Raw genomic sequence first — 22,254 nt, forward strand, 5'->3', positions numbered from 1 at the left:
TGTGTAAAGGAGAGAGAGAGATAAATAAGTAGCAAAATAATTTTGAAAAATAATGTGCGCACGCGCGCACGGGCGCGCACACACACAAACACACACACCCCTTAAAAAGATAGAACAGAGGCTGAATTTTTCAGACAGTAGTTGGCAGCCAACGAACTACTGTCTCAGTGACAAAATTAATTCGTTCAGTTGTTTTTTTCCGCTCTGAAAAGCTAAGCGTAAATCCACATGAACGATCACGCGCGGAAGACAAAAATCATCGCTGAGGTCAGAACTGTATGCATCATTATGCACTGAGTGTCACAGGGCTCAACAACATCACCACAGTGTGGTTTGGCTGACAGGCCAAACCGAGAAACACACTACTGGAACTATGTCTATGTCTCTGTCTGTCTGTCTGCATTTCCATCAGACCCCGTGCTTGCAGGTGCCCTTACATACGTGCGTGCGTGTGTACTCGTGTGTGTGTGTGTGTGTGTGTGTGTGTGTGTGCCAGTGCATACGTGAGTGAGTGAGTGTGCGTGTGTGTGTCTGGGAGAGAGAGAGAGAGAGAGAGAGAGAGAGAACGAAGGGAGAGGGGTATCATAACTTCAGTCACGCCAAAGGTTGTTTCCCGAATTATCCCGGGCTTGCGTGCCCAGGCAACACAAACACTGATTAACCCTTTCACCGCCAAGCTCGCATTTCTGCACAGGCTTGGTAGAGGACCCATGTCACTGAAAGGTGACCATTCATTGGTCTGTTATCCATGAACCTACTGCTCTTAATATTCGGCGGTGGGATAGGCCATATTTTCTATACATTTCAGGGGGGATCCCCAGCTATTCTTAGCCAGTGTCTTTTCTGTGTTTATACCACAAGGGAATTTTGTACTCTAAATTGAATGGCGGTGAAAGGGTTAAACAGAACCAGTCACACAACACCATCAGCACTATGATAAAGACGTGCATCGGGAATGCCTCCCCTGTGAATGTCTGCATGCTGCCGGTCTTGTCCTTGTGCGAGGGAAAGGGAGGTGGAGTGGGGTGATGACTACATCAGTGATTATGGGTCAGTGCTCCCCGCCATATCACTGTGAGAGATTCACAGATGTGTCTTGGAGGATAGGAGGTGAGTGGGGCAGTGGGTTGTTTGGATAACAACGAAGATTTATTCTTGTTGTTGTTGTTAATGGTGTCATTTTAATTGTGAACAAGAAGTGATGCAAGTTAGAAATGTATGGTTTGGAAGTGAAACGAGACTGACATATATACTGGAGAAGTGAAGGTCAGACATGTATGCTGGAGAAGTGAAGGTCAGACATGTATTGTGGGGAAGTGAAGGTCAGACATGTATGCTTGGGAAGTGAAGGTCAGACATGTATTGTGGGGAAGTGAAGGTCAGACATGTATTGTGGGGAAGTGAAGGTCAGACATGTATGCTTGGGAAGTGAAGGTCAGACATGTATTCTGGGGAAGTGAACGTCAGATATGTATTCTGGGGAAGTGAACGTGAGACATGTATTCTGGGGAAGTGAAAGTCAGACATGTATGGTGGGGAAGTGAAGGTCAGACATGTATTGTGGGGAAGTGAAGGTCAGACATGTATGCTTGGGAAGTGAAGGTCAGACATGTATTGTGGGGAAGTGAAGGTCAGACATGTATGCTTGGGAAGTGAAGGTCAGACATGTATTCTGGGGAAGTGCATGTATTGTGGGGAAGTGAAGGTCAGACATGTATTGTGGGGAAGTGAAGGTCAGACATGTATGCTTGGGAAGTGAAGGTCAGACATGTATTCTGGGGAAGTGAAGGTCAGATATGTATTCTGGGGAAGTGAAGGTGAGACATGTATTCTGGGGAAGTGAAGGTCAGACATGTATGGTGGGGAAGTGAAGGTCAGACATGTATGGTGGGGAAGTGAAGGTCAGACATGTATTGTGGGGAAGTGAAGGTCAGACATGTATGCTTGGGAAGTGAAGGTCAGACATGTATTCTGGGGAAGTGCATGTATTGTGGGGAAGTGAAGGTCAGACATGTATTGTGGGGAAGTGAAGGTCAGACATGTATGCTTGGGAAGTGAAGGTCAGACATGTATTCTGGGGAAGTGAAGGTCAGATATGTATTCTGGGGAAGTGAACGTGAGACATGTATTCTGGGGAAGTGAAGGTCAGACATGTATGGTGGGGAAGTGAAGGTCAGACATGTATGCTTGGGAAGTGAAGGTCAGACATGTATTGTGGGGAAGTGAAGGTCAGACATGTATTGTGGGGAAGTGAAGGTCAGACATGTATGCTTGGGAAGTGAAGGTCAGACATGTATTCTGGGGAAGTGAAGGTCAGATATGTATTCTGGGGAAGTGAACGTGAGACATGTATTCTGGGGAAGTGAAGGTCAGACATGTATTCTGGGGAAGTGAAGGTCAGACATGTATTCTGGGGAAGTGAAGGTCAGACATGTATGTTGGGAAGTGAAAGTCAAACATGTATTCTGGGGAAGTGAAGGTCAGACATGTATTCTGGGGAAATGAAGCAGGTCGGACATGCATGCTGGGGAAGTATCAGACAGAAAAGAGTGACAAAGAGGGCTATGATTACACTCAACTCTGTAGCGGGCAGATGAAGTGAATAGTTCAAAGAACATAACCTTACCACACCAATCATAAGAAAAAATTTAGAAGTAAAATCATTCACAACAACAGTGACTGATCTGCCTGAGAGATATAAAGAAAGCAATTAAAGAGCGAGCCTCGAAAGTGATAAATTTCATGTCACTTTTGCACCAAGATTCTACAGTCGACTGTATCAAATGCAGCTGACAGATCAAAAACAATGAGAACAAACAGCTCCTTTATCAAGAGAGAGAAGAATATGGACAACTCTGAGAGGCATAGTTTCTGTGCTATGAACTGGGCGGCTAGCAGTCTGATATGGACAGATGAAGTTATAGGAGTTGAGACTGGTGAAGGTTTGCTGAAGATTTTTCCCTCGAAGACTTTTGGACAGAAATGAAATGTTTGAGACTGAGCAAATGACCTGGTACATAAACGAGTAAGATCGTCTCAGTGCGGTTAGGACACGACACCGTATAAGTTCGAGAGAGATGCATGAGATCAACTAGACACGAAATTATAATTATCAAAGTATGATGACCATAGGCTGCATTACTTGACACGCAACAAAAAGCATTCAAGTAACAAACAGCTCACCACCGCACGTACTGTCTTGCACATGTGTCACATACATACGCGGCTTACTGAGGTTAAAGGTTAAAGGATGTGGAAGCCGTGTGTGCAAGGAAGAAAATAACAGGGAAGCTTCAATTGTATTGTGGCAATAATTCCGCACCCTCCCTCCCTCCTTTCCCCTCTGGTTTTAATTCTGGGTGTATGGGTTGTTCATTGCTAAGTATCCGATGATCTCATCTTGCACGAGTACATCAATTCAAGATGTTTGTCTTTGCTGTTCAAGGAATTTGGGGGTAGTGACGTGGTGTTACAGCTACGTTTTTTCTGACTTTCCTTCACTTTCTCGGAATCGTTATTCCCGTCAGACATACCGACTTTTAGTGGATTTCAACATTCTGCGCAAATGATAACGCGCGCGTGTGTGTGAGTGTGTGTGTGTGTGTGTGTTTCCTTAGTTATTTCAGTCGTTAAACCGATCCATATTGTGAGGGTAAAAAAAAAAAAACTGCACTGAAAGGTTACTCTCTTTTCTATGTATATACCTACCACTCATTTTTCATAGAGACGGAAAGATCGTGGTGACTGTCTCTTTAAATAAACATAGAAACAACCCACTATAAAACGACAATAACAAACTAACTAGTCAGTGGATATTTATGCAGTGAGTCTACACTAAGGACAGCACACTCTTTTCAGTCGTAGCACGCTATATCATTTTCCGTGTTTTTCAATAAGGCCCACCAAGATGAAGTTCGATGAGGTACTCAGCGATGTTGGTGAGTTTGGAACGTATCAAAAGCGGATCATATTCCTGATCTGCATCACCTCTGGCTGTGTGCACCTCCAGAACTTGTCACCTGTCTTCACCATGGTTATCCCCCATCACAGGTAAACTTCAGTCTTTCAGTTCCCTTGTATGATTTTGAACACTAAACCTAAACGTAACTACCTGTCTGTCTCTGTCTGTCTGTCTGTCTGCCTCTCTCTTTGATTGCTTAATAAATTTCGATGTACATTGATGTACATTTGACAAGGATGATAGCAACTAATTTTTGTAGAGCTGGACGAAAGTATAAACATTTGCTAAAGAGAAAAAAGCAAGCAGTTTGCATAGTTAACAGAGTTAGTAGCATCTAAAAGAAACAGAAAGAATTTTTGGAACACTGTACATGATATTTCAATTAAAAGAAAACAACCGACTAATGATATCAGTATCGAAACTTGGTTTGATCATCATTTTAAGGCACTCCTAAACAAAAGACATCTGTTTGGATAATGTATTACCACTTGAGAATGAAGAACAAGATGAAATTAGCCGAAACCATCCAATTTCAAAAGAAGATGTTTTGTTTGCTTTGAGATTTTTTTTAATCGTGAGGAGCAGGTTCAGATGGCATTATTGGAGAACTATTGAGGTATACATGTAAAATAGAATAGATTTTTGATTTTTTCTCTTTTTTTTCAGTTCTCATTTTGATGGAGGAATCTCTCCTGAACACTGGGCTGAATCTATTGTTCCTCCACTTTATATATACCTCGGTCTTGGTTTTGTCCTCTCTCTTCTTCTCCATTCTCTACTTTTTTTCCCATGAAGAAGGGCCTAGGGCCCGAAACGTGGGGAAACTTTCATCATAGGACAAGTTACCACCTACAGGTCAGTCTGACTAGTTTTTTCGCCTTTATATATATATATATTTTTTAAATGCGACTTGAATGACCCTTGTAATCTAGGGGAATTTCTCTGTGTGATATAAGCAGTAAGTTGTACAGTACTATTATAAACCATATACTGGAAGAATGGGTTGAACAAAATAATCTTACCGGTGAATGTCAAGCAGGATTTAAGCATAATTATTACACAACTGATTGTATGTCACATTTATAGATTTCGAAAAAGCCTTTGATTCTGTTAATCAAGCTATTCCAGGACTTTAATCTTAAAAGGTGGTGTTCATGAAAAACTACTAAGATGTATCATGAGTATATATAAATGTGTAAAATTTATGGTAAGGTGTGGAGGTAATATGACCAATTATATTCAATGTACTTCTGGTGTGAAGCAAGGTGATGTATGTAGTCCTGTTTTATTCTATATTTTTATCAATGTATTAATTTCTGAAGTTATTAGGTGTGGAAAATATGGTGCCTTTACTGGGGGCTGTTTAGAAATATTCATACTGCTTTTGGCTGATGATGCTGTGTTTATATTGAAATTATCATTGGTTTACAAACACAGCTGAACATTTTATATAGGTCTGCTACTTCACTTCATCTGAAAGTTGATATGTCAAAAAGCAATATTATTGTTGTGATTAGAAATGGGGGACATTTGGGCATTATAGAAAAACAGACTTACAACGGAATAGTTGTGTCACTTGTGAATGTACCTGGGTATGTATTTTTTTTACAAAACTTAGTTTTACTGTTGCATGTAAAAACCTTGCAAGCAGAGATAAAAATGCACTATCCTGTATTATGCGCTAATTGTCTAGTTTAGAAAATCAATCTTTTGAATCATTTATGAAATTATTTCACTCTCATATTCAACCTGTTACACAGTATTTGGGCTGAAATATTGGGTCTTCATGAATCAGCAATTGATTGAGAAAAAAAAATTATTTGTTTTAAGGAAATTTCTTGGATTGTCTCTGTATACGCCAAATGATTTGTTTCTATATTGTTCTATACAATATGACACAACCACAGACAACATGACCCCATTCCACACAACATGACCCTATCCACACAACATGACCCTACTCAACACAACCTGACCCAATTCCACACAACCTGACCCTATTCCACACGACATGACCCTATTCCACATGACCCTATTCCACACAACATGACCCTATTCCACACAACATGACCCTATTTCACACGACATGACCCTATTGCACACAACCTGACCCTATTTCACACGACATGGCCCTATTCCACACGACATAACATGACCCTGAACAACACAACATGAACTTATTCCAGACAATATAACCCTATTCCACACAACATGACCCTAATCCAGACAATATGACCCTATTCCACGCAACAAGACCCAACACCAGACATTATGACCCTATTCTAGACAATATAACATTACTTCATACAACAGGACCCTATTCCATATAATATAACCCTATTCCAGATGACGTGACTCAATTCCAGACAATATAACACTATCCCAGGAAACATGACCCTACTCTACACAATATGACCCTATTCCACACAACATGATCCTACTCAAGACAGTATGACTATCCCATACAATACGACACTACCACAGACAATATGACTCTATTCCACAGAACATGACCCTATTCCAGACAATATGACCCTATTCCTACACAACATGACCCTATTTCACATAACACAACATGACCCTATCCCATAAAACATGACCCTATCTCAGACAACATGACCCTATTCCACACAACATGACATGATCCTATCTCAGACAACATGACCCTATTCCTACACAACATGACCCTATTCCACACAACATGACTCTATTCCAGACAATATGACCCTATTCCTACACAATATGATCCTATTTCACATAACACAACATATCCCTATCCCACAAAACATGACCCTACCAGACAACATGACCCTATCTCAGACAACATGACCCTATTCCACACAACATGACGCTATTCCACACAACATGACCCTGTCTCCAGATGTCAGATTCCGGGCCTTCCGAACGACACCTACGAGGTGCAGAGCGCACATCACGCCTGGTTGATCAATCTCACCATTCCCCTCACCGACGAGGAGGGACACTACTCGCAGTGCACTGTCTATGACGTGGCAAGCCAGGGAGCGGACAGCAGCACCAACAAAACGGAGCGCACGTGCCAACAGTGGGTGTTCGACAGGTCCGTGTTCAAGGAAACCTTGACCTCGCAGGTAGGTCAAAGTGCGGAGTTCATTTTACACAGAGACAAAACATAATCATTTGGGGGCTTACGGCTGAGGCAGAATATCAGACAGCTCTTATTCATATTAGAAAGATAAATTCTTTGTGTTTATTTTTGAGAGAGAGAGAGAGAGAGAACGCTGAACACTGAAATGTTTAATGTCATTAGCTGAAAAGCTCTGGTGACATAGTAGGTACTAATCAGAACAAAATGGTGCAAAATAGATAAATATGGAACAGAAAGAAAAAACAAAACAAAACAAAACAAAAACAGAACTGAAACAACACAAACTGATAAGAGATTTGCGACACTTTGGCACTTTGTCATTAGCTTGAAGTACATGTGACAGTGGGGCAATGTGCCTTTTTTCAGTCGTTCGTCTCCAAGGTTTGAACAGTACACAGAAACCAAAGTACAGATAAACATATAATAAATATTCACGCATATAACATTGACACACATCATATCAATACAAACACATACTAAAGTACATATAAATCCTGAAATAATTATTCATGCCTCAACATCAAAACCCATCATATCAAAATGAACACATCAAATGATTACAATGTCGAGATTGACCAATCAAATGTAGCCCTTCCTTTTTATCCATGCTATTTTCCTCAAAGAATCCATACTAATTTTCAATTGATTAATGAGTATTTGGACTAATGATGGACATTTTCCGTATATTTACTGCCTCAGATACCATATTTTGCAAGCTAAAGTATCATATTTTCATTTTCTGTCATCAGTATGCCGGTCAAATCTTTTCTCTGCACTGGAGCTGTATTGAAAAGGGTACAGTTTTTTTCGCAATTCATCATATCTTTTGCAGTTGAATATAAAATTATTTTCATCTTCTGGGCTTATGCCACATTGGGCAAGGAGATGTTGCTACGTCTGAATCGAACCATCTTCTGTTGGCATTCAGTCCAAGTGCTCTCAATCCGAGCTTCGCAAAGCAGATTTTATGCCATTTATTTGTTATAAACTTAATATACTTCTCCGTTTGAAATACTGATTTAAATGAATAAAACCATTTATACTTATCATTGCTAATTCTCCGTGCCAGTTTTGTTTGTAACATGCTATGAGTCTGTCTTTTAATTCCGATACAAAGCCGCTATTGTGCCCTACTCCTTGGCACATCCAAACAAGACTGAATCCATGTTCCGATAGCGTTTTCTTGATGTGGAATACCCAGTTCTGTTTGCTCTTCTCCTCTTGCAGCAGCAGCATTTCGTATACTTGTATACACAATCGTGATGTTGGCAGTCTTGTTAGTTTGAGTCAATATTTTATGCATTTTACAATTGATCTAACATGCAATGGGTACCTGCCAGTTTCGCCATACGTTATAGTGTTTGATGAGTGTAATGGGACACCCAGAAAGCACTTCATTGCAAATGCATGTACCTTTTCCATTTGGTTATTTGACATAAGTCACATATTTATATGTTTTTTTTCCTTCTAATTCTGTCAATTTTTTTCATCTCCGATTTAAGATGTGTGTATACACTTTACTAATTGTACTTGTCAAGGCTACTCCTCTGTAATTGTCCGGGTTGTTTGTGTCTCCCTTTTTATGTATAGGCACAATAATTGATTTTGCCCAGTCCAACGGAAATGTTCCACTTTCAAATAATTTGTTAAATAGGTTTACTAGGAATTTCATAACATTACTGTTAGCATTTTTTAGCATTTCGCCAATAATATAGTCTGGGCCGGCACTTATACCCGATTTCAGGTTTTTTATATTCGTTATAATTTACTGTTCTGAAATTGGGTCATCAAAAAGAGGTTCTTCCTCCACATCTACTGCTTCTTCCGTCATTACTTCTTCCTGGTCATAACTATTATCAGCTGTAATATAATTAAAAACGTTAGAAAAGTGGTTATGCCACTGTTCAGAGCTAATGTCATTATAAACTACTGCTTTCCGGTTAACTGAACTTATTATTTACCAGAACAGCTTAGGGTCATGAACGCAGTTTCTTAATTTGTCTAATCTTTCTTCTTCGTACGCTCGTTTCTTTGTCCTTTTTCGCTTAACATAATCCTTCCTCTCCTTAACATAGTCTTCTTTCCACTGATTCTTAACTCTTTCTGTCTTACATATTTGGAATCTCTTAAGGAGTGTCCTGACCCGTTTCTTTTGCTGCCTGCATTCCACATCAAACCAGTCAATGAATTCTTTCTTAGTGTTTCTGACCTTTCTAACCATACAAGCAGCTGCTCAATATAGAGAGTTTGTGAACAATTCAACCCCGATATCAACATATAAATCTAACATACCGTGGGCTTCACCCAGGCTATCTTTGAAATCATTGCTGTCTAGCTCCTCTTTATATACCTACAACTTCCCATCATTCCAAATAATCCTGATTTCATTAGAGCAATCCCCCTTTACAGTTGGTTCCTGACTCTTCTCACTGCATTGACTATTTTCCCACTTTAGTACTAATGGTAGGTGCTGTTATAGTTTTTCTCTGTTGTTCGTGGTTCTACTAATTTTCTATTTTTTTTGTATTCAAATATTACCAGACGCATGTTTTTCTTATTAGTTCTGTAATGTGTGTTAGTGTACAGTTGTGTCCAACTTCCACACAGCTAACGAAACCAAAAATTATGGGAAAGAAACTTTGTTTTGATATAACAATAACGAAATTTTTTAGTTTCCTTTCTTAGTTAGGTTCAGTTAAGGTCTCCAGGAAGGTATTTACGTGTCCTTGAATATGTATAAGACTCTTTGACGGTGGCTTCCTGGTTTGGGTGGGTTTTTAAAAAAATTTTTAATAACATCTACTTAGCTGGCCGGTTGAAGTCTTCGCCGTAATTGAAGAAGCGTCTTCTTTTCACTGGGACGCTGAAGAGGTGACGACCTCCGGATGGTGAAGTCTGTAGAGGAAGAAGACTTCAGGTTGAGTAGTCTTTCGTTCTGCGCCGGAACATAAAGTACTGTTCTGCTTCCATCTTGGTCACCTTACCATAACATTAATTTTACTACAATTTCAGTTTCAGTAGCTCAAGGAGGCGTCACTGCGTTCGGACAAATCCAATATGCTACACCACATCTGCCAAGCGTATCCCAACGTGCTTAGTCAGGCCTTGAGAATAAGAAAGAAAGATAAATACATAAAAAAAAGAACTACTAATAATAATTATATGTATAAGGCGCAAAAACGTGATGAAGCCAATTATAAGCTTACAAAATAAAATAAAAATCAAATCAAATAAATGAATAAATAAATAAATATAAATAACTAAATAATTTTTTTTTTTAATTTAAAATAAAATAAATAAATAAATGAAGAAATAATAATAATACTAATAACAATAAGATAAATAAATAAAATAGATAAATAAAAGAGACAACAATGATGATAAATAAACAAATAAATGTAAAAAATTCAGACACACATTCACACATACACACACATATGCATAACAGATATGCACCAAACGTGTAGTTTCACAGATATGAAAGCACAGTCAAATACACATAAACGTACATGAGCCCCAACACACACACACACACACTTACTTGTACGAGCACACACACATACACCCATATCCCCTAACCCCAACCCCCCACACATATATACAAAGATATATATATATGCACACCTGCACGTTCCAATATTCCGTTGCTCCCACAGTGTAGGCATGCATATACACTCATATCTCATCCTCCTCCCCCCCTTCTCCCCCCCATACCCCCCCCCCCCCCCCCCCCCCCCCCACGCATGTGCACAGAACTCTCCTGACACGTGTACACTTACAACCTCGCGCATGCGCAAACGCACACAAACACACAGACCTACACATACACACAAACACACACATACACACACAGAGGCTGCCACTGATTGGCCGCAAGAAGGATGGGAAAAGATCTCTGATGCCAAGCACGTGGCGTCTAGTGTGTTGCTCAGTCTATTGTATTTGGAAAAGCCCACAGAGACTCTGTTCCGTTCTGAAGAAATTTGCGCAATGCTGGTTTGGAAATGATGCTGATATTTGTTTGATTTGCAAAGCATCGTGCTCTACCTTTCATGCTAGACTTACGGCTGCTCCCTCTCTCCGCCTTTATTTCTTTGAGGTGATCGATGGTGTGATGGCTTTGTACCTGTTCTTTTTGATATTCTTTGACTTTTCTGAGGATTTCCGATTTTCCTAGATATAGGCCGCTCGTTGTTGTTGGTTACCAGCAAGTCTGTCAGCTCGCTCATTTCCCTTAACACCTGCATGTCCCGGGCAGTATGACCATGTAAGTTTTTTTATCTGAAAGTTGCGCATTGCCTAATGCCACTCTGGGCTTCCCATTCCGTTTTCAATTTTCTGTATGAGGTTTATTGAGTCAGCTAGAATCATGGCATGTTGGTTTCCGGGCATATGGATGGACGATAGCCACTGGAGGGCACGTGTCACAGCTTCAACTTCCATCGTTAGGCTGGAGGTTGTGACTTTGTAGGCAGCATTTTTCCCTAATTGTTTTTCCATTTTGTTTCGCAGTGAATCCCCAACCGGATTGGTCTTTGGTGACGGAGCCATCTGTGTATATGATAATGTCCTCTTCTTTACTGTTTTCTTCTATGAGTAGCTTCACTTCCGTATCAGTTTTGCCCTCTGGCCATTCCCGACATTGTCTTCCTAGAGTGGGTGAAATGGCTGTGTTGAATAGATGGTTGAGGTTTTCGGGGTTTTTCTCCCATTCTTTTGTTTCTTTCAGGTCTTGTAGTCGGCATACTAGCCAGATTGTGTCTTCTGCTTGCCCCATCCATGATCTTCCTCGTCCTAGACGGCTGCCTTTTGGTTCTTTGACTGCGTCATGCAGTGGGTTTTGAAGGTTTTCTAATGCTTTGAAGTAGGTCTTAACCTGTTCTAACTTGTTTCTGGCCTGCACTGAAGGAAGGTCGAGCAGGTATCGCATGGTTTCCGTGGTCGTGTCTTTTGTTGTTCCAAGGATCAGCCTCATAGCTTCATTTTGAACTCTTTCTAATTTTAGGAGGTTGCTTTGAGATGGTGTTATTAGCCCAAGTCCGTAGTCGATCACACTGAGGACGAGTGATTGGTATAGCAGGAAGAGGTGGCGTTGTTCAATACCTTTGGTTGCCATTGCTTTTAAGAGTGAAAGGCCCTTTTTGCATTTGAGAACAGTATTTTCCGTATGTTTTCTGAAGGTCAGCATCCTGTTGAACTGTATTCCTAGGTAGCGTAGGCATTCGGTTTTCTCGATCTGAATCCCGTCAAATGACACAGGTGGTGGTGATTTGCTCGCGGTTCTGTTGTTGAGGGTGCACAGCAACGTTTGGACTTTCGTTGGATTGATGGAAGATCCTGTGTCTTTGCACCATTGAGCAATATTGTTTAGTTGTTTCTGGACGGCTTTAGTTCTTTCCTGAGCATTTTTCGAAGTTTTGAAGACCAGGCCATCGTCCGCAAGAGTAAGCACCCGAGCTATTCCATTGTTGTTTAAGTCTGCAAGGCCATTCGTGTAGACGTTGTAGAGGACAGGAGAGAGCGGAGACCCTTGTGGCAGTCCCATGGATAGTTTAGAAGGTGCAGACATCCAGTCTCCGAGGCGTAGGACGACGGTTCTTTCCTGAAGCGCTGCTGCTATCCATCTTGTCAGTGTCAAACTTACTCTATACCTTAGTAGCAGCTCCATGAGGTGCGCAAACTGGACTTTATTGTAGGCATCGTCAAGGTCGATTGCTACTGCTAGTGTTTCTTCTTTTCTTTGAAATCCTTCACACACCTCATATGCAAAAGCAGCTGCATTTTCCCATGTGGACTTACCTGTTCTGTAACCACCTTGATTTGAAGGGAGAATGCGCCTGTGTTCAAGATCCCTTGCAAGTTTCCTGGCTATCATGCAATTTTACTACAAGAATATGAAAGAAATACTGAGAGATCTAAAATAGTCAATGAGCCAACCCATTTTGGCGAGCTCATTCATTTTCTCCCAGCAAGAAAATCATGAGAATACAAAAAACCTGAAATAACAATAAAAACAATTAATTCAAGTAAGTTCACTCATTCTCTAGATCAAGGTCATCCTATAGATAAAATTCATAAATTCAATCTTTTCTCTCACCTCTTAATTTCAACAAAATACTTGAGCTCTCCAAAATCCGTTTGATCGTGAATGCAGTTACAGAGGCAATGGCGATGACGTGGTAATATTCCGTAGAGTTGCGTCATACTTTGCTTTCGTAGAAGCGCGAGTTCGGCGAGGTGTGTTTCCTTGTTAAAGGTGCCATGAATATAAACAATTATCAATGTGCAGATCACACTCTGCTCGTAAATCTTCAGATATAAGAAAATAATCAATAACGCTGCTGCCATGTGATGACAAAAAAGTAAATTCGCCTTCTGTGTCACTGCTGCATGATTCATTCAGTATCAGTATCAGTAGCTCAAAGAGGCCTCACTGCGTTCGGTCAAATCCATATACGCTACACCTCATCTGCCAAGCAGATGCCTGACCAGCAGCGTAACCCAACACGCTTAGTCAGGCCTTGAGAAAAAAGTTAAATAAACAAATAAATAAATAAATAAGATAATAATAAAAATAATAAAAAAGATATATACATTAAAATACTACTACTACTACTATTTATTTATAAGGCGCAAAATCTTGATGAAGTCAACTCTAAGCACGCACCCACACACACACACGCGCGCGCGCGCGCACGCACGCACACACACACACACACACACACACACACACACACACACACACACACACACACACACAAGTCAAGCATAAGGGCAAGATCGAGCAGGGATCTACCAAACTTGTTTATGATTGAATCTTTGGAGTTACGTGTAGCTCTTTCTTCGTCAACCTCTTCAAAATCAAAACCTGGCACCAAGTTTGCTAAGTTATCATCTTTTGGCTGTTCACATTCTGTCCTTGCATTTAGGTCATCACACAATATAATGTAAACATTATCTGTGTGTACCTGTTTTGTCAAGCTTTCTTCTAAGAATGCCGTCTTGTAGCTCAGTGTGCTCATATGGTGGTGAGATAGAGAGAGAGAGAGAGAGAGAGAGAGAGAGAGAACAAGAACAAGAACAAGAACAAGAACAAATTCTTATTCCATAGGCTTCTGGCCCCTAGAAACAAAAAGAACAATGTAAAATGCCTATCAAGGAAAAGCCATGCATTCAAAAAAGTGAAATTTCCGAAACCAGAGAGAGACAGACACAGATAGAGAGAGACAGAGAGAGGGGTGGGGGTGGAGGGAGACTAGGATGATTAAATCATAAGAGGTATGTGTGTGATTACGGTTTGACACCCGTTTCAGCGTGATGCTGTGTCCTCGGGAAAGGCACTTTACTCCGATTTTCCTCACTCCAACAAGGTGTGAATTGGATTTCAATACAATGTCCGTGAGAGTCTGGGTTCGCTTGTCGCTCTCGCCCTTCACTGGAAAATCAAACTGGGCGTCTTGTCATTCGGACGAGACGACAAACCGAGGTCCGGTGTGCAGCGAAGCACTGAAAAAAGAACCCATGGCAACAGAAGTGTTGTCCTCTGGCAAAATTCTGTAGCAGAAATAAACTCTGATAGGTACACAAATGTATGTATGCATGTACTCAAGGCCTGACTAGATGCAGTAGGTTATGCTGCCAGTCAGGCATCTGCCTAGTGGATGTGTTGTAGCGTATGTGGATTTGTCCGAATGCACTGACGCCTCCTTGAGAAACTGAAATTGAAAACTTAAACGACAATGGCGGAAGGAGAGGACTAGGCCTCAACCGAGGATCTGTGTTATGTGAGTATCCATATCAATCAATCCATCCTATGCCGAGTCCCAGACACAGTGGGTATGAAATAACTGCCCTGATTGCAGTGACAGTTTATGGGACCTTTAACCTTTACCCTGTTGCATGCAATGTGTGGGCAGCTGAATCTGGTCTGCGGGCAGAAGATATACCGGTCCCACACCAGTATGATGATCTTTGCTGGCAAGTTCGTGGGCGCTTTTCTCACCAGCATGTTCGGAGACCGGTACGTTCTGTGTGTGCCACATATTATCATTTTGAGAAAATGAATGACTGGGCCAAATGTTCTGGGGCTGACCACACATTATCATTATGAGAGAATGAATGACTGGACGAATGTTTATGGGTTGACCACACATTATCATTGTGAGAGAATGAATGACAGGACGAATATTTAGGGGTTGACCACACGTTATCATTATGAGAGAATGAATGACCGGACGAATGTTTAGGGGCTGACCACACGATCCACATGCTGTTCCAGGTTTGGACGACGACGTGTGTATACCGTCACGTTGCTGATCATGCTGTCCTCGGCGGTAGCGATAGTGTTCGTGACGTCAGTTCCGGTCTTGATGGCGCTGCGGTTTCTGGCAGGAGGCTCAACTACGGGATCCTATCTCTGCACCTATGTCATTGGTACGCCTTGAAGGAAGGAGGTGGAAGCAGGGAATGGGGAGAGAGAGAGGGGCGGATGGGGGCTGGGTGTGTGTGTGCTATGTTGTGTTGTGTTGTGTTGTGCTGTGCTGTGCTGTATTATACTGTGATGTCCTGTGCTGTGCTGTGCAGTGTTGTGTTGTGTTTGCGTTGTGTTTTCCTCAGTGTCTGTGCTTGGAGATGATAGTCGGTTGGGCGTGTGAATGGGTACCTGACTTCGGCTGGGGAAGGTTAAAAAGGCGGAAGGAGAGGATTGGGCCCCGCCTTCCTGTGACGAGCTCAAAACCTAGTTGGTATGAATTCACAGCCCCAGTGTCCGTAAAGGCTATTGGGATCCTTTATGTCTGTGAGAGAATCAAATCTGGGACTCCCGCTTTGTATTCCAGGCGTTCTATGCACCTGACTAATGCTCAACCTGAGCGTTTTCTCACCGCAGCAGTTCTGAACAGTTCATTAAATTTTGTCCTTGACAGAAAGTCATTTTGTTTATGACAAACGTATACAGTGACCAAAAGATCAGAGAGAAAGAGACAGAGATACAGAGAGGGATAATTTATTCATGTACAGACAATTGCCCCTCATGAAGGGGTGCAAACACGTGAACATATAACCAAAACAACAAATAATACGCGGTCATGTCAACAAGAAACATAGTTTAGAATTCTCAGACATCAGAGCTGATCGCAGTCTGAATGCTTTAAACAGATAGATAGACAAATTGCGAATGATCTCTTCGTGTCTAGAAGCCACGAGTAACGCTAATCTGAGCTGACAGGGAAATTTATAGAATTTAGGTAGTATATACTTGGTTCTTCATTCATGCAGAACAGGGCAACTCAGGACGAAATATTTTTCATTTTCTTCTCCCTCGCTGCAAAGTTGAGAGAGAGAGAGAGAGAGAGAGAGAGAGAGAGAGAGAGAGAGAGAGAGAGAGAGAGAGAGACCTTGAATATGGAGGAAGGCTGGTTCTCAGAGAGACATCCTCCCTATGGGACAGTGCCATCTGTCTTGCCTGACATCACTCGAGATTTTTTCGTGCCACGTGGACTCGTCACATGTCTCGGCAACCAGGCGATGGTCGACCAACAGATTGCTTCTCTCATGCAGCGTGTAATGGAAACATCAACTCTGTCCCTCTGCCAGACAATCACATAGTCCAGCATGTGCCATTGCTTGGAGCGGGGCTGCATCCATGTGTTCTTGTACTTGTCCGCTTGTTGGAAGAGGGTGTTGGTAATAGTCAGTCCATGCTGTGCACAGAGCGAGAGCAAAAGCAGTCCGTTGGAGTTGCACTTGCCAGTGCCGTGCTGTCCTAGGACTTTTGGCCACGAGGAGAAGTTCGTGTGTAATGTTGTGTCGTTTGCAAAAAGTTCACAGTATATTTGAATATGAAGGGGGAGATCATTGATATGTAATGTGATAAGCAAAGGATTCAAGACAGAACCCTGCGGAACTCCACACGTTAGTGTTTGTAAGGACGAGGAAGATGTATTAACAATTACACATTGTTGTCTGTTTGTAAGACATGAATGAAGAAGATTCAAGGTACTGGTGGGAAGACAGTACAGTAATAGTTTTCTGATAAATAGGTCATGGTCAATTACGTCAAACGCTTTCTTGAAATCTATAGGACACCACAGTATTAATTGCTATTGACTTTGTTGAGCCATTGATCAACAAGATTAATCAGTGCAATATGACAAGAGCGACCTTCTCTAAAACCGGATTGGTTAGGGTGAAGGAGTTTATTGCTCTACATATGTTTGAGAATACATTTGTTTGTATGTTTTTCTAGTGGTTTCGATAGAATGGACAGTATTGATATTGGTCTGTAATTACATGGATCGTTGGTATTTCCAGATTTATGAATTGGGATAACTTTGGCCTTTTTCAGAGCGTTTGGAAAATAATGTTTATCGAGGCATAAATTGAATATGTACATTAGTGTGTCTGTATATCACTGGTACTGGTACTGAGATTTTAAGAATTTTGCTGTCAAGTCCATCAAGATCTCGGGATTTCAACTGCTTACAGCGTGCTAAGTAACCGTAAACTTCAAATAACGTGATGAAAGGGATATCTAGATCAGAAGTTATGTTTCCTTCTGAACGGAACGCTTTCAGTAATTCCAGGTTATTAGATTTTGTGTGGTTTGTAGAAATTATTTTATCAACTATCTTTGAAAAACGAGTGTTAAGTTTGTCTGCAGATATGCCTTTTATACTACTGGATTTTGACAAAGATTGTTTGTTGGTAATCTGGTTTATTGCTGTCCAGATAGAATTATTTTTGTCAGACAGTAAGTCTAGGAAGTATCTCTTCCGTTCTTTTCGCTTTTGGGAGTTAATGACTTTTCTTAGTCTGTTGGATTCTTCATAATATCCATGCTGTTTTAAGAGGTCCCGGAGATGACCAGCTTCCTTTAATTCTTGTGTTATCCATGGTTGGTTTGTGGTATGTTTTACTCTCTTTGTTTTGAGTGGAGCATGTTTGTTGTATATTTCAGTGAAAGTATTTAACCAGTAATCGATAACTTGATCAGGGTTGGTGATGTTATAAACCTACGAAGATTGGAATTGCTCAGATCTGTCAAAAAAGTATTTTCATGGAACCTGGTGAAGCAGCGATAAGTGATTGTTTTGTGTCCAGCTTTAGGTACCTTCACTCCTTTTTTGAACCAAGTCACATAAAATGGGATATTGGTCACTACATGCTGAAACGGGAACGCAGGTTTCTATGGTGTTGTTTCTATTTGATACATAAATGTGATCGATTAGTGTTTGAGATGTTGCTGTAACTCCAGTGGGTGTTTGTACAAGCTGGTGCAAGTTAAACAGGGTTGTTAAAGCTGTCCATTGGTTGCTCACCTTCAGAAGATCAATATTAAAGTCCCCCAGGAGAATTATTTGTTTAGCTTCCAGTGAGGCAGCATCCATCATTGATACAAAATTATCCATCCAGTTTATCCTTTCAGACGGGTTTCTGTAACAGAATCCTATCATTATTGGATGACATTTTTTTCGTCTGACTTCAATCCATAGCGATTCTACAGCATGCTATTCTAGGTGCGTTAGTCGATTGCTTGTGAGCGATTCGCTGACGTAGAACAGCAGACCCGTTTCTTTGGACTTCCTTGGATCTTTTCGAATGATATTATATCCAGGGATTGAAATGTCTTGGTCTGTTATATGCTTGTTTAATCTAGATTCGGATACACCAAATAAATGAAAATGTTTGCCATGATTTAAGGTTAGTGATGAAATGTCGGTTAGCTTATTGATCGCGTGATTAATATTCAAGTGTTCAATCCGCAGACCTTTCAATGGCCAAGTATTCTAGGGGAGTTTATTATAGATTTTACGGGAAATACAATGTCAACGAACGTAATGTAAGAGAAAAAAAGAAGAAGAAAAAAACCCAAGTACAACAACAACAATAATCAAATAATGAAAGAGAGGAATAAAAGCACACCAAAAAGGAAATAAATCAAATAAAAGGGAGAAAAAGCTGGGGATACAGTCAATATAGCAGCTCAGTAATTGTACACAAAATGTACTCACTGATCACATGTGCAGTACAGTTCAGCACAAATTTCAAGTCAATGCGAGTAGTAAAAAAGATAAAAAATAAAAATGAAAAGATTTTGGGCAACTACAGAAGAAAATGAAATCGTCAGTATATAGACTGGTATCTGAGTTTTAAAAAAAAAAGCAAAACGGAAATAGATAAACACACCAGTTGTGAGAACAGTCAACATCAGTCACAACACCAGGACCGTTGGCTGAGAGAGATGGAGAGAGAGAGAGAGAGAGAGAGATTCAGATTCAGATGTTTTATTCATTAAGGCCATAGCCCCATATGAATGAGGGGCGATAACAACATTATTGTATGTTACCAGAATAATAGCCATTAATTATGATATAACTGTATCTCTTAAGTGAAAAGCTTTATATAAATACAATGCCAAATTACCTATAACTCCGTCATCCGTAGATGCCATCAGCAAATTAATTCGAAATAAACATGGATATGTATGATATTTCTTTGAGATGAATTTTTCACGAAGATCACACAAAATAGGACATTTCAAAACAAAATGTATTTCATCTTCAATCGATTCTTCACACAACGGACACAGGAGGTCAGAACTTTGTACATTTTTATAACGGTATCTGTAGGTGTTTATTTTATGAATTTGAGATGCATGTCCATATTAAATAAAAGATAAACGTTATGAAAAAAAACTGTTTATGTTAAATAACACTAGATCATTTGGCGTTTTCACTTCAATACCCAAAAACCTTTTAAGTCCGAATATATGCACAGATTCACAATGTACAACAGCATTCTTATCCAGACCCCACAACTCTGAACCATACTGTACCATGGGCTGAATTTGGGTATCAAACACTTTAGTAAAAAAGTTCTAGAGAATTGTTATTTAACATAAATAGTTTTTTTCATAACGTTTAGTAACTTATACTTTGCTTTACTGGAAATATGTATGGTGTGTCCATCGAGATCGATGATGACCATCGTTGTCATCCAGATGGGGGATGGGGGATGGGGGGAGGGTGGTGGTGGGGTGGGGGGAAGGATGCTCATGAATCTATCTGTGAGTGCGCAGATGGCTGAATAGTCCAATCTGCGCACGAAATGTTCGCTGACAGTTGGGGCAGACAAAGACAGGCATATCATTGTCAGGGAGCTTGTTTGCCCGTGACTTTCTGGCCTGCCTCTTCTCAACAGCTGCAGCAGTCCTGTTGGCCTCGCACAACCTGGCGCCTTTGTGCACAGCAGCGCGCCATTTGTCACGGTCCACTGCAGAAACCTCCCAGGAGTCAGGGTTGATATCAAACGCTTTCAGAGAGACTTTCAGAGTATCTCTGAAGCGCTTCTTCTGACCTCCGTGTGATCTCTTCCCTTGTTGCAGCTCGCCATAGAAGAGCCTTTTGGGCAGCCGATGGTCTGGCATGCGCGCCACGTGTCCAGCCCAGCGAAGCTGGGACTGCATCAGGATGGTGAAGATGCTGGGAAGGGTGGCTTTTGCGAGCACCTCTGTGTCAGGGGTCTTGTCTTGCCACTTGATGTTCAGTAGCTTCCTGAGGCATGTTGTGTGGAAGTGGTTCAGCTTCTTGGCATGTCGTTGGTACACTGTCCAAGTTTCGCAGGCGTACAGTAGTGTGGGGAGAACTACTGCTCTGTAGACCTTTAGCTTGGTCTCAAGACTAATGCCTCTTCTGTTCCAGACATTTGCATTGAGTCTACCAAAAGCTGCGCTTGCTTTTGCAATCCTGACGTTCACTTCATCGTCGATTGTCACATTTCGTGACAGTGTGCTGCCAAGGTATGTGAACCGCTCCACCGCACTGAGTCTCTGACCGTTGACTGTGATGTTGGGCTCAACGTAGGGTTTCCCTGGGGCTGGCTGATGGAGAACTTCAGTTTTCCTCGTGCTGATGGTAAGGCCGAAGTTCCTGCTGGCAGTGGCAAACTTGTCGACGCTGAGTTGCATGTCAGCTTCAGATCCAGCGTTGAGGGCACAATCATCAGCAAACAAAAAGTCTCTGATGATGTCTGTCATGACCTTCGTTTTTGCTTGAAGCCTTCTGAGGTTAAACAGCTTGCCATCTGTTCGGTACTTTAGGCCGATTCCAACATCGCCATCTCTGAAGGCATCAGTAAGCATTGCAGAGAACATGAGGCTGAACAGCGTTGGAGCCAGGACGCAGCCTTGCTTGACACCATTTGTGACAGCAAAAGGAGCAGATGTTTCACCATTGTCCTGGACTCGAGCCTGCATGCCTTCATGGAATTGGCTGACCAAGGAAATAAATTTCCGAGGGCATCCGTACTTGGCCATGATCTTCCACAGTCCCTCTCTACTCACGGTGTCGAAGGCCTTAGTGAGGTCGACATAGGTGGAGAACAGATCAGCATTTTGCTCCTGACATTTCTCTTGCAGCTGCCTTGCAGCAAACACCATGTCAGTGGTTCCGCGCTCTTTCCGGAATCCACATTGGCTCTCAGGCAAATAACCTTGGTCAAGGTGTGCTGTGAGGCGGTTAAGTAGGATCCTGGCAAGTATCTTGCCTGCGATGGAGAGCAAGGAAATGCCCCGATGGTTATCACAGGCTTGCCGGTTCCCCTTTCGCTTGTACAAGTGAATGATAGATGCATCTTTGAAATCCTGGGGGATCGTCTCTTCTTTCCACATGAGTGAGTACAGCTGATGAAGCTTCTCAGTCAGCACAGTGCCTCCATCCTTGTAGACCTCTGCTGGTATGGAGTCTGAGCCAGGTGCTTTGCCACTGGATAGCAGACGGATTGCTTTCTGGGTCTCAAGAAGTGTTGGCGGATCATCCAGTGCTTCGTTGGTGGGGACTTGTGGGAGACGGTCTATGGCTTCATCATTTATGGAGGAAGGGCGATTTAAGACACTGTTGAAGTGCTCAGCCCATCGTTCAAGAATGTTCTCCTTCTCGGTGATCAAGGTATTCCCATCTGCACTGAGGAGGGGGGATGATCCTGAGGATGTGGGGCCGTAGACTTCTTTTAAGGCATCATAGAACCTCTTCATATCGTGCCTGTCAGCATATCCCTGGATCTCATCAGCTTTGTCACTCAGCCACTTATCTTGCATCTGGCGTAACTTTTGCTGAACAGTCCTGCGGATGTCATTGTATGCATCCTTTTTTGATGTGGACTTTGGGTT

The 22,254-nt window shown here is 41.6% G+C and overlaps 1 protein-coding gene across 1 annotated transcript in view; it reads left to right on the top strand.

The window, feature by feature from the left end:
• The first annotated feature begins 1,017 nt into the window (after positions 1 to 1,017).
• LOC143298076 (organic cation transporter protein-like) overlaps positions 1,018 to 22,254 on the top strand; it is a 34,863-nt gene continuing 13,626 nt past the window's right edge. Inside the window, exons 1-5 of the mRNA XM_076610756.1 lie at positions 1,018 to 1,110; positions 3,898 to 4,050; positions 6,843 to 7,071; positions 15,005 to 15,108; positions 15,367 to 15,521. Of these exons, the coding sequence (XP_076466871.1) occupies positions 3,908 to 4,050; positions 6,843 to 7,071; positions 15,005 to 15,108; positions 15,367 to 15,521 (631 nt within the window). The 5' untranslated portion in view covers positions 1,018 to 1,110; positions 3,898 to 3,907. The remainder of the gene's footprint in view (positions 1,111 to 3,897; positions 4,051 to 6,842; positions 7,072 to 15,004; positions 15,109 to 15,366; positions 15,522 to 22,254) is intronic.

Source organism: Babylonia areolata, chromosome 23, assembly GCF_041734735.1.
Source record: "Babylonia areolata isolate BAREFJ2019XMU chromosome 23, ASM4173473v1, whole genome shotgun sequence".
Taxonomy (NCBI): domain Eukaryota; kingdom Metazoa; phylum Mollusca; class Gastropoda; order Neogastropoda; family Buccinidae; genus Babylonia; species Babylonia areolata.